Below are 13,289 nucleotides of genomic sequence, written 5' to 3'. Positions count from 1 at the left end.
CCCTATCCCCATCGTAGCCCCCAAAGCTCGAATCCCTATCGTTTTCTTCGTCAATTATTCGGACAACGCGAAAGCGTTTCACGTCCACGCACACGCGTGTATACATACGTCCCTGTGTATATATATTCACAGCCAACTGTTTATACCTGTAAAATAAAATTAGTCGAAACAAATAAACGAGATTCTCGTACGAAATGGCGAGAAATACTAGGTGCCGGCCACCCTGGGTGGCCATGTGGCTCTCGTTGAGAAACTGCAAGTTTCAGAGGAATAACCTAGAGTTTGAAATAATTAGCCTGAGACGAGGTGGTTACGGTGTTGCGCCATAGAACGGGCACCCCGTGAATCGAAGAACGTGGTTGTTCTAGAACAGGTCTGCGAAATTTGCGTATTCGAGGCGCCTCGGGAATTGCTTTTCTCGGCAAATTTCATTGGTCGCGTTTGGCGAGATCGCTTTCAGCCAGGTGTCTCCGTTCGCAACTCGTCCCCGCGAAATTGTCCAGGCAATTTCTACCGTTCGCACGAACAGCTGGACGCGTTCACCGATCGTCCTCGAAATTCCACGGGTTCCGTGCTGCGAAGAAATTTACCCCAAACGAGATCGCGCGTGGTGCTATCGAAATACGTCCTTTTTCGGTCTCGATGGAAATCGATTCGATGGAACGAGCATTGAGAAATTGATCTCTCTTATTTAGCCATTCGTTCGAGGGCAGGCTGATTCGACGCGCAATCTTCCATCCTCTTATTTACCTATTTTCGAGAACACGCGATCGGTAATTGCGCGCTGGAACGACACGAGCGAATGGAACGAGCGAACGCGCTCCATCTTTGAATATCGTTGCCGATCGCCCAGCCCACGGGATATTAATTGCAAATCGAATCGAAAGTCGTTAACTCGACCATCGACTGCCGTTTCAAATTCTCCTTGCGTAATACACGTAACGTTCATAGGCGATCCCGTGGAATCACCTACCCAGCTAAGTTATGTATTAATCGCTGCGTGTTTTATCTCACTGTTCCAGGGGACATTACGCAAAAGGGCTACGAAAAGAAACGGACACGTCTACTTCAGCAGTATGCCTCGAAACAGCTGGGTGAGTGGTGACTTTTCTTTTGCTCGCAAGAAATCTTAGCAGACGAGTCATGCTCATCGTCATTTCATTCTTACCAAACAGCACGCGTGGACGTGAAGCTCGCGGCGAGATTCTTCGAATTTACCCGCCGTTTCCTAGTCCGAGTTCCCCGACATTTTGTTTTCACCATGGACAACTACCCGTGATTTATCGTCCATTGCGTTTATCGATTCGTTTAACGATCGCGAGCCGGCAACCATTCGATTTTGTCTCGCCTTCTCGCTGCGTGGTTCATCGATGAGACACGCTCCGATAGTTTGGCCGCGTGTACGCGCCCCGGTATCCGCTTCGTATCGAGGGAGGTGTAAAGCGGCGTGAAAAGGCAACACGTTACAGCGGCTCGAAAGAAAATCGTCCAATGATCCGCGGAGAATGGCAGGTTTTCGAAAAGAAAGCGAGTTTTCTCCTCGGCCTGGACGTCCGAGGCGCCGCGAGAAAATGGCCGTCGAAAGAATGTCACCGTGGCGTCCTCCTCTTCCGTTTCGCCGATTCCTCGCGTACACTCGTCCAAGAGCTTCTCGTCCTCGTGGTTCGTGTCAGCTCGCGCGATAATCTCGCGCTATTGCGCCACATCCAGACAGTCTCTCATTCTCTCTCTGGTCGTTCGCAATATTAATCACGTTCCGATTCTCAAGAGACACGGGCATTGCTTTCCGCGCGCACAATGCCGGCACGTGCAATCGTAATGGGAATAGAAGGAAGAACCGACATGGCCGCGTATTCTTCGCTCCGGCCACCGTTTTCCATCCGTCACCTTCCGTTTCGTCCGTTTTTCTTCACCGTTGCGCAACCTCCTTATCGCGTGCTCAGGGTCTCCTCGTACTCGTTCAACGTGCCAAACATTTTTCCTCCGATCTAACCACCGTATCGCTTTCCCGACTACGCTCCTGCGTTTACGCAATTCCACGACTCGCAGTTACCGCGCCGACTTTACCTATTTTTCGCCACCGGTGCACTCACTCTTGCTTGACGTGTTTATTTTCATGGGGATCGCAAGCTCTTCCATAGCCGGGCCATCGTGCAACGTCAGAGTAGTCGAAATGAAGCACGGGGAGTGATTTTTCCGCGAATTTACGAAGCTACTGAGAAGTTCTTTGGAAGAAGGTTTCCTCCATACTTTTTGGAAACCCGCGATATTTATTTATTTATTCGATGGTAAAGATTAAAGATAGTAAATTAAATATAGTCCGTATAGTAAAGATGGTAACGAGTTATAGAAATAGCGTGTCGTTATTATTGTACGGCATCTCGCGTGTAAGGCTGGTTAATTTATTGCTTTGACTCTTAATGGCTCTCGAAGCTGACTTTTTAATAGTTACCGAGAAAAAATTAATTTTATCACCGATATTATTGGCAAACATAAATTCTAGTTATCGTGTCGCATGACGTTAACAAAGAACCTGTACAAAGTCTGTGTAATTGTGGAATAATTACGATAATTAGGAAAACAGATTATCTCAAGTAAATACCTTTGTCCAAAGACTTCTTCAACTTTAACACATTGCTGACCGTGTACATGCTATGAAATAGTGACTGTTCGACGCAACGTAAACTCTTTATTAATCCTTTGCATTTCACTGACGCCATTCAAATTATATCATTTTTTTTTTTTTTTAAACGTTTTTCGAATACAACGAAAAATGTGGTTTAGGCGAAAGAAATTAGAAATAGAGCAAAAGACATATAATACCGTTGAAAATCATATCCGCGGAAGCTACCATAATGGCGTACCGTACTTAAAAGGTTAAGCTTCGAGATATTGAAACAAATGGCGACTCGAGTGCAAAGGATGAACAAACGAGTAATCCGAATTTTCCCGTCAACGATGTGTTATTAATACCGATCCATTCGTCTATTTATATTTCATTATTATTTCTTCTCTGTTACCACCGATATAATACAGAAAATAACGAGGGTCTGGAACGGAAATCCGGTGGAATTTTCGCGTTTTCCCAGGGATATTGAAAGGCGCGCAACGGTTAAGCTCGGTCGCGCCTTCGGCTGCAGCTGCAATCGGTCGAACCGCTGCAATCGGTTGCAATGTACATACTGTTTAACTGTACCTGCATGCGGAAGAGCCACTTCCGCGTTATCCGCTCGTTATACGCGACGTACATCTGCTATTGTCGCATACGCGACGCCGAGCAAAAGACAATTTTCTCGGCTTCGAGTCACGTCTCATTCGCGGTTTTCCGATCATTTTCACGCGGAAATTCGTTGAATGCGCACCCGTGTGCTCACGCACATTTTTTTTTTCTTTTTTTTGTATGTTGATTACAATCTCGACGATGCACGCCGCTGCCTATAACCCATTGCATTTATCGCGAACCTTCGAACCGTGCCTGTTTCATTGTACCAGTGGTAAACTCTGCGCAGCGAGTTCCTTGCGCGTTGCGGATCGTTCCCCAGGTCTTATTCCGATGCAACAAATTATTCGCGTTGAGAGAGAGCTGTTCGATTATCGCTTTAGCATTCGTGGTGGTAATTGGTGATCGATAGTGACCTTGGAGAAATGAAATACCACGGTGGAATGGAATTGTTAATAGCACGGGGTCATAGATTCTACGATCGTGTAAATATTATGAATCGTTTTCAGAAGCTGGTTGTTCATTTTTAACCGCATATGAGGTACATGTGTACACAGCAGATATTGCGCGCCGCGGCACGAGCTGCGCTGTTAGCCCGCTAATGGTCGTCACGCGTGTTTCTCCTGTTGCGTTGTTCCGAATGGAAAAATAGCGAGTGTGAAGTAACAGGAAAGAACCAAAATCCGAACCGTTATAGGATTTAAACGCGCTAGGAAATTTGAAGCGTTTCAATTTTATAGCCTTGCTGGAATATTCAAGTACAATCGTTCGAAACTTACAAATTTCGAGACTAGAGTATCTACGAATATTTTAATACGAAAATTTGAGTATTCGCCAATTTTTGAATTCGAAAATTTGAAAAATTTTTAATATGGAAATTAGAAAATTGAAGAATTTGAAAATCCAAGTATTTGGGAATTGAAAAATTGATGAATTTGAAAATCCAAGTATTTGGGAAATGAAAAATTAGAAAATTAAAAAATTTAAAAAGTTGGAAATTAGAAAAAGTTAGAAAAAGTTAGAAAATCGAAGAATTTACGTGTATCTACACGCGGTATTTAATTAATGAGCGGAAGTCTTGGAGAATGAGCTTAGATATTACAAATATGCATACACGAAGGGTAAAACTCGTTTTGAAATTTATACGTCTGAAAACAGGTATCTCCGACTTGCCATTCGTTTCCCCCACCAACGATTTATCGTCGCTTTTGATCCACGACTATCCCAGGAACACGTAACCGTGAACAAAAGGTAGCTTCTGCCTGAGGACATATTACGTATAACCAATGATTATCCTGTCATTCCATTGTATTCACCGCTTCATCGGTTACAACATTGTTTCGTTGTCGTTTTTGAATACCTGCCGACAATACGACCTGGTCAAAGGCGTACGGGTCCCCGTGTCGTATTCCATGTAAATAGAATATCCGACGCGTTAGAAGAACGACACTCGATTAATCTTCCTCCCGTACAGTGGATAAAGTCGACAGGCACAGTACCGACCTACGCGACAATTGACAGGAACGATCGTTGGAAATGATCGAAATTCCTCGGTTACACGACGATAGTTATCGACGGGCGTGATTCTATTAAAGAGAAAAATATGGTACACGGCAGTGAACGATCCAAGCTCGATTTACAGCGGTGGTTACGATATTGTCACGGTCCGCTCGAACGTTATTAAATTCCATGGAGCGTGACTTACGCGCAAGCACGTTGCCTCTATCCCGATAGCGTCGAATCATAATCGAAGAAACCATGACCGTAACCGTAAACTTCGAAACGCGTTCGACTTACGCGTGCGGCGCGGAGAAACCGTGAATTTCTGGCCCACGGTGGCGACGAGTTATTTTTAATGATTAAAACCGCTCGAACGAGACGTATAGTAGGTGTATATGCGTCTAACCGGTGGCAACGGTGGTGTAGGAGGGGGAGTGAGAGAGAGGGGTGGTGGAGAAAAAGCGCGAGGGGGGTGGGGGTGGAAGGGAGAGGCGAAAAACTAGCCGGCGAGTTTCCCCCCTTGTTTGAGAATCGGAACGAGAGAAGAGTCTGGAGGGTGGCTTTTGCATATGCACGTGTGTGGCACACAGGGGCTGGAAAGGATGGAGGAGGTGTCGGCGTCCTCGGTATCGGAGGGGTCGAGAGAACGGGTTATGGAAGCGGTGGTGGTGGTGGTGGTGGTGTCGGTGGGGGCGTTGGCGTCGGCGTCGGCATCGGTGTCGGTGGCCGACCACAGCCACGTGCACGCCGCACGCAACGCCGTGTCACGCACAACGAGAAGCGCTATCATTCAGGTAGCGCGAACCATTGCACGATTCAACGTATATACATACATATATAGATAACATATATATTTCTATTCTTTACCACGTATCACGCCTAGAAAATTAGAGTTTAGCTCTGCGGCTCATGCGGGATCTACCTACTTCGCCGACCAGCATTTAGTCATTAGAGATACGACATTGTTAGTCATGTGTGGATTGTCGTTTCGGTAGGAAACATTATTTTCATTAGACATCCGATGTTGTTACGTTCCACGAACCAGTGTGCATTTTTGACTGTTCATGTAGTTTTCTCTTCATGCCGATTCTATTTTTTTTTTCTTTTTTTTCCCTTTTTCCTCTTATTTGTTTGTCCGTTTGTTCTTTTATTAGACACGACGAAAATTGCGTTGTTAGTTTCGTCGTTTCCCCTCGGGTTTCCGTTTGAACCGACTCGTTTGTCCTTTGTCCGATTTCACTGTCGCGAATGTAAAGATCGCGTTATAAAATGGCGAATAACAAAGTAGAAGATCAAAATCTGACTTCCAGTTAACACGTCACCGATCCGTTCTCGAGATAACACGCCTTTACGTGGCTAATTTAACGTATTAAACTTCGTGTTTATCAACGTATTTATTTTCTCTTTCTTTTTTTTTTTTTTTTTTTTATAGCGGAACGTTGTTCACGGTTAACGCAAAGTAAACTCTTTGACGTAACTTTGCAGGGGGCTCGGTAAAGCGGCATTGTCGGTCCGTAAAGGAACGAGGAGAATAGGGTTCGTCAACGTACAAGAATCGCGATATCCTCCAAAGAGTTGTCTTTATACGCGGAAAAAAATTTATGAGGAACGCAAGCATCAGACAGGGATCCCTGAATAGCTGACAGGCTGTCGAGCACTCGTTGGATAATTGCGATGCCGTTGGTCCTCGTCTTAATTAAGCGACGAGCCCCTCGGGCTTCGCACTTCATGGCACTGGCTGCGCTTCGACGATTCGTTGGCAAATTTTTCCGCGAATCCGATCCCTCTACGTCGGGCCGTTACGATCGTAGAAAAATCCTTTCGTCTGGAATGCGATTAAATTAACCGTCACGCCCTTCGTTTTCGGCCAATTTCTAACGCGACGACTCCGAGAACTCGAATAAAACGTTGCCACGTCTTTAACCCTCTGCGACGCCGTGTCGCTTGAATGTTGCAGCGCCATCTGTTATGCGTTTTAACAATGACGTCGTGTCGCTGTTTCGCGACTATTCTATTTTACCATTCCACTCTTATTTTATTCGATGGTCCATCTATAACGATTACCGGTGCCGAAAATGCGTTTTTGATATTGATTTTTAACCTCCTGTACTATAGAAAAGTTCGAGTACCGTGGATTAATCGGAATCCATTAATTGGAAGTCAGATTTTCATGCCGTCGATTGTACATACGAAATTCGAGAGCTCTTTGGAAGAAGGGCATTTCTCGAAATACCCATCTTCACGCAATTTTCTATATTCTATATCGATACCTTATCCTATATCACTGATAAAGTTTATGCAACATCGTTTGCACGGACTTTTTATCCGTATCATAATCTCGGAGAAAAAGTTTCCACGTGGAATATCTCGAAATACGATTTTAGAGGTTAGACCCTTCTTCCAAAGCATTCGATCGTCCACTGTTAACGAATTAACAGCATTAATATCGCGCAACGGCACGTGTAAATAGCGAAACAGATCTTTCCTTCGGCGAATCCGTGTTGTTTCGTAACACAATCGCTGATGATCTGTTGCGAGTGTGCACGGTTTAGATCTCTATCCACGCACGTAGATATCATGTACAGTAACAGTCTAATTCTGCTTTACCGATCGAACGACGAATACGTTTAGTCAATCCCGTTACTCCGTTCTCACGTAATCGATTACATTTGCTTTCTTCTTTTATTTTCTACTTTTATTTTTCCTTTTTGTTTCTCTCATCGATGATTTCGATTTCATTCCGCGACGATCCATCCGCGACGCAGAAAACGAATCGCGGAGGATCGCGGGATCGAATCGTAGCTCGAGCCATCATCATCTCACGTTTCACGATTCATCCGTAATTAATCTCAGTAATCCGTAAACCATCATTCTCATCAGTAGTGATCACAGACGTATCTTCGTGTGACTCAACCTCTTCATGTCCTATGTTTATTACATCAGCTTTAACTTTACGCGTCTTCTTTTACCGATCTATGTAACTTGCACGGTGTCACAACTATCCGCCATGATTAATTTTCGCGATGTAGAACAATTCTAGTAATAATCCAAGCATCAGAAGTCAGCGAGAAAAGAGGTTCCCTTGGATCGCTGCTGCAAAGTCACGTTTTTCTACCTGTCTGACCGATCCGTAATCGAGTTTAACGATTTTCAACAATTTAAGGAACGGTAAAACCAATCGATCCGTATAATCGAGGAGAGAGAGGGAGGAAGAAAGAACAGTTGAACGATCGAAAGGTGCATAGGGCTTGAAGAGGTTATCATGTTTTTCTTTGATGTAGCTCGCTTGCTTGTAATCCCTCGTGCGTACCGATTCGAGCAGAGATGCTTTTACACCTTAGATACCTTTGTAATTCGACTTAGCCGAGACCGGTTGTTCCACCTTCGGGTGACTCGAGATCGCAGCCAGCCATCCGTCGGCATTCTTGCGACTCGGCTCGACACACTCGCGGATCTGTCCGCAACATCTGCATTTTTACCTACCGGCTATTTAGCCGACCCAAGCATCGACAATCCGACCTCTGACGTACACGAATCGCGAAACCTCGTTTCCGCGTATCCAGACAGTGATGATAATCTCGGAAGTTCGTGATAACGTTTCAAGGATGGCTCACGGGACATTTACTCTTCCGTTACTTGTATCTTCCTCCTTTTTATGTTGGACAACTTTGTTTTTCATCTTTTTCGGTATCTTTTTTTTTATTTATTTTTTCCCCTAAATCTGGCGATGATTTCTGGCAGCCAGTCTTCAAAATGCACCGCGAGACACGCGCGAAGGAGATTCTAGAGGACGGAATTATGGGGAAAAGTCGCTGATCGTTAAGCCTTTTGCGACTTGGAGCTGCCGCGCGGCCACTTCTGCGGGATCGTTGCGAATAATGAACGCTGCTGCCAAAGAGAGACGAAACGGAGTGTCTAGAGGGACGGTTAAATCGCAATAAAATATTCTCTCCGTTTCTCGGTCTTTATTGCCAACGTCTTCGAGGTCCGTGCAATTCGCGATAACAGTAACTTCTGTTTCGGCAGAGGCCAGAGCAGGGAACAGGGAGTGGGTGAGCACGGCAGTCCTTTACGTAATCTCGTCCAATGTGTTTCGTCGTTGGGAAGAGAATAGTTGGCTGGAATAACGAACGTCCGCGAAGAACGGACCGAGGAAATTGCACGCGATCAGTCCGGGTGTCAGTGGCAAAGGTTGGAACGTCGAAAGATTCATAGAAGTCAGGCGAAATGGAAGGAGCAGCGTTACTGCATAGTCGTGGAGGATAAAAGCGCGAAACACGTTGGTCTGGTGGTTAGTTGCACCGAGGAGTCGCGTTGCATTCCGAGCGTCTTCGAAAGCTGCTGGAGTTCAGGTTACGTGGAGGTTGTCCCGAGATTGAATCGCGTCACAGCCCACCTCCTCTTCCGACATCCCTGCGCCACTGCAGAGCTGCGAACAATCGATAAAAGTGAAATCGTCGTCGCAGCTTCCGAAGGTGGAACGACCGATCGTCGACGGCGCCGTTTAGACCCAGCCCAAGCAACGATTCTCTTCAACCCCTTCCAACCCCGTCCGCCGAATCACATCCAGTTTGTAGGAGAAATCCGTGGATCAGCGTCGAGACGAATGAGACGATTTTCATAGGAAAGCGAAACAGATTGGCATCCGTCACGGAGATAAGCTGTAGAATAGATAGAAGCTAGAGAACGGTCCATTCGTCTCGAACAGTCCGAACAGCTCGACCCTGTATAGATGCACCGACCTTAGAAAGAGAAAGAAGGGTAGCAAGATTTCGCGATCAGTGTCCTTTCTTTGGGTTCGGTGGTAGAGAAACGCCCAACAGCCAGATAGAGACCCCTAGAAGCCCCCTAGAAGCCCCCCTTGAAGCCCGATAGAGACGTAGCGTTCCCTGTCGATCCTGGTAGATCTCCTTTCTTTGTCTATGTGGCGTTGTTGTTGTTGTGTTGCATGCAGGAGGCCGGCTAGTACCTGGCGGGATCGCCAGTCCCCCGGGATCTGGCGGCTCCACCGGAAACACCGGGAATTCGAACTCGGCGGCTGCGAGACGCGGCAATCGCAGACTCACGCGCAATGAGAGCCGCTATCATTCCGGTGAGTACATCACAGCTGGACGATTAAATGGTCCAAAGCGACGAAAAGAAACGTTAACGGGTCCTTAACCCTCGGACGACGGCGGTTTTACATGCATTACCGTTTATTTATCGAAATTACAGTCGCAAACGGACCGCGATTCTCCTTTCCTCGATGCTCGTTCCCCGCAAACCGGCTTCATCCTACTCGCTGTTTTCCCGTGTCTTCGTTTTCCCTCGATATCGTTTCTCCCCCTTGTATCTGTACTCTCGATCAATCGTAAACGTGGTGCCCCTCGTCATGCCTCTTTTTCGTTCTTTTTCGTTTCTCCGTCGTCGCTTTTTATGTCTCTATAAAAGGATTGAAATTCGAGAAAAGGAAATTGGCATTATCCTCCCTTTTCGGAGATAAGGCCGCTTTCGTGCTCGTTCCGTGCTCGTTTCGTGCTCGTTTCGTGCTTGTACACCGGGAGGCCTTTAAGTATTCTACACAGCCAAGCTCTCGTCGGGCGACCACTCGAAGATATTCAAATTTTATGGAGGAATTAGCAACGAGGCCGTCGTCGCAAGGGTTAATCCAGCAACCGTAGAAACTAGAAGCGACGGATTCTCGATCAACGAAACTCTGCGCTGCCATTTTCGCGCAGTATCGCGTCACGCTTCGCGATAATTCTAAATCTCCTTGAAATCTAAATTCTCTCGATTCACCGTATCAATTTTGGAAAATGGAAGAAAGTACAAAAGTCGTTGAAACGAAGGTCGATCATTGAAAGATCCGATCTCTCGGGTTAGTGTGTATCGGTTGCATCGATCGAGGATGCTGTCGCTGCGTGGTGTTAATCACGCTATAGCAAACGGCACTGCGACAAGCATTTATCGAATCTCGGCCTAGAATCCGCTAGACACGCTTGAAAATCGCAATCTGCGCGTGAATAATCGTACTGCATTAAGCTCGATTAGCTCGGTACACGGAAATATGCTTTACGAGTGCAAGGAATGCGCTTTCGGTGCGAGTGGTCTCAGCTCTGATAAAGCATTTCCTGCGTCTGAACGCGTATGCGTGCAATTACTTTTAAGCAAATCGTGAAACTCGCGAGGGAACCAGTCTGTGTTCCCTCGAATCTCGCGATCGCGCGGGCAAGTATATGCGACAGACGTGTCTTTGTTCGGCACGCGGTGCGATCGGTAACGGATATATCCTCGGCGAGTTATCGGCGTTATCGTGGGACGTGGACGAGTAGACACGATCGAAGAAGAGGACGGTCGCGCGAGTCGGAGCTGGTATATCGGCGGTGTTCGTCGGAACGGAACGAAAACCGACCAACGGTTCTCCGTGCGTAAAAGTCCGTATAGAAACTTCATTTATACAGAGGCAGAGCGATGCTTGACCGGCACACGGGCAATCTCGCAGCTGGTGCACCGTTACCGCTCGAAGAGGACGAGCGTGCAGCGCCGAAGATAAGTCGTTGCCCATCCGAGCAACGTCTCAGCGCGGTTACACGCAAATACGCTGGCGAATGGGAAAATCCAAAGGCTCGATATTCGCTCCGGACCCTCGCTTTTCGCATTTCGTATTTCGTGGGATTTTCAAACGATTCCGGTCGTTTTTCCGATAACTAGATTTTCTTTTCTTTTTTTCTTTTTTTTTTTTTTTTAATTTTTTTCCCATTTCTTTTTTCTGTTTTTTTCTTTTTTTTTTCTCTCTCTCTGGTTGATTGTATAGTAGCATCGCGGTGGAATAATTCAGGTAGCGGGAAAGGATATTGGAAAGAGGATGGAAAAGGAGAGAGACGCGTAAAATTGATCGGAATGTAGAGCAAAGTAGTGGTAACGGAGAGACGAGTGGATTCGGTCAGCGAGTCGTTGCATTTCCGGTCGAGGTATATTTCTATCGTTATTACGACATCGTGTAACATCGGGACGCAGTTTGTTACGTGGAGCAGTTGCGCGATTGCACGTGAGAGTGCACACGCGTGTAGCGGTGGAAATAAGATAATTCGATACGCCGGTTTGTGGAAAAATTCTGGATAAATTGCTGGACGAAGAAGCCACGGAAGCCTCGATGTGTAACCTTAAAATTTGCCGGATTCTTGCACCGTGAAACGAGCTTGAGAATTTTAGACGCACCCGAGATAAATGAAGTATCTATGCCGCAGGAGCACGGCGAGTCGCTGAGGATCGAAACAACGCACGCGGAGTTACATATACACGATATAAAGACATAAAGACATAAAGACATAAAGATACGAATTCTAGACGCATTGCGTAAAAGCTTTGCCGCATACGACTTAGGCTAAGGTGTTGAGCGTTGCGAGATTTTTTCGCGTGTCTTCTTTATAGCGTTAATCGTCGTCGATGTACGATGAAAAATAGAGAGCTTGTCCGGTTGATTATTCGACTCTGAATACACAGAGGTGCGCCAAGAGGCGGTGCAACAAGCTTTGGCAGCGATGCAGGGTCGTCCGAAGCCATCGTTGCCGATGCCGTCGAAGAGAACCTCCGTGATGGCTAGGAGTCCCGACCGGGAGCGTCGCGACAGCGGGGAATCGAGTAGCGACGAAGACAGCGTGGTGACCGAAGAGAGTCCCGGTGCTGGTGGTCCAACGGGTATATATCCTCGAATATCATTGTTTCTCCCGGTCTCCTCCCCCTCGTGGCACGATAAATTACGCACGTTTGTTCGGCTAGCTGGCTCGCTCGATCGGTTATCTATTTGCACTCGGCAAATGATGGAACTGGTTATGCGACTTTTCCATTGAACGGAGCCGCTTGGATTCCGTACGGTTAATGCAAATCCGTTGTCGAGATACACTCGGACCGAGCTCGGCGAGACAACAGGCTCGCTGTATAGCTTGTTTAGTGCCATTGAGAAATAACGCTAGAGAGGAGAGTTTGCTGGTGCTTCTGCGAGTGATCCATGGGGGAATTTTAGGCACAGGACTGTCGGATACCAGCAGCACCGGTTCCGCGCGAGACACGCCTCCGCCTCCGAGACCACCGGCTAGGAGACCTCCTGGTGCGGACATCACCGACATCGCGGAATACACGCCCCATGCGTACTGCAACATCCAGCCCCCGGACGTGACGCACACCAGCAACACACCGGCTGCACAGCAGTCGACCAGGCGACCGGGCGCCGATCGAGTCAATCGTTACCATGTCGTCGAGGATCAGAACAATACCGGGACTACTGGCCGCTGGAAAGTCTCGGCCAAGATTCAACAGTTGCTCAATACCCTGAAACGACCGAAACGGCGACCGTTGCCCGAATTCTACGAGGACGATGACATCGAGCTCGAAATCGCGGCCAATCCCAAAGACCCGAACGCTCCGAAACCCGAGGGCGGTTCTATGACCTCCGCGGTCGGTGAACCATTATCGGTTGCCGCAGGCTTGCCCAGGTCACTCGAGGCCGCCATACAGAGGTGAGCAACCAAACGAGGGTCGGTTGCACTTCCCCTACCCCCTCCCCCGTTTTCCTTTTTCTCTTTCTCCCTTT

General features: G+C 47.1%; 1 protein-coding gene across 4 annotated transcripts in view; it reads left to right on the top strand.

The window, feature by feature from the left end:
* DIP2 (disco-interacting protein 2) overlaps nt 1–13,289 on the top strand; it is a 39,975-nt gene that overhangs the window by 18,421 nt on the left and 8,265 nt on the right. For 3 of the 4 annotated variants that reach the window (XM_017897138.1, XM_017897141.1, XM_017897139.1), the window contains 5 exons: nt 1,023–1,094; nt 5,311–5,514; nt 9,675–9,812; nt 12,203–12,397; nt 12,723–13,215. In XM_017897138.1, coding sequence (XP_017752627.1) covers nt 1,023–1,094; nt 5,311–5,514; nt 9,675–9,812; nt 12,203–12,397; nt 12,723–13,215 — 1,102 coding nt within the window. The remainder of the gene's footprint in view (nt 1–1,022; nt 1,095–5,310; nt 5,515–9,674; nt 9,813–12,202; nt 12,398–12,722; nt 13,216–13,289) is intronic. The other variant, XM_017897140.1, reaches the window with a different exon arrangement.

Source organism: Eufriesea mexicana, unplaced genomic scaffold (genome assembly GCF_001483705.2).
Source record: "Eufriesea mexicana isolate 0111107269 unplaced genomic scaffold, ASM148370v2 scaffold386, whole genome shotgun sequence".
Taxonomy (NCBI): Eukaryota; Metazoa; Arthropoda; class Insecta; order Hymenoptera; family Apidae; genus Eufriesea; species Eufriesea mexicana.
The sequence above is the reverse complement of the archived record's forward strand: the minus strand, read 5'-3'. Positions and strand labels throughout refer to the sequence as shown.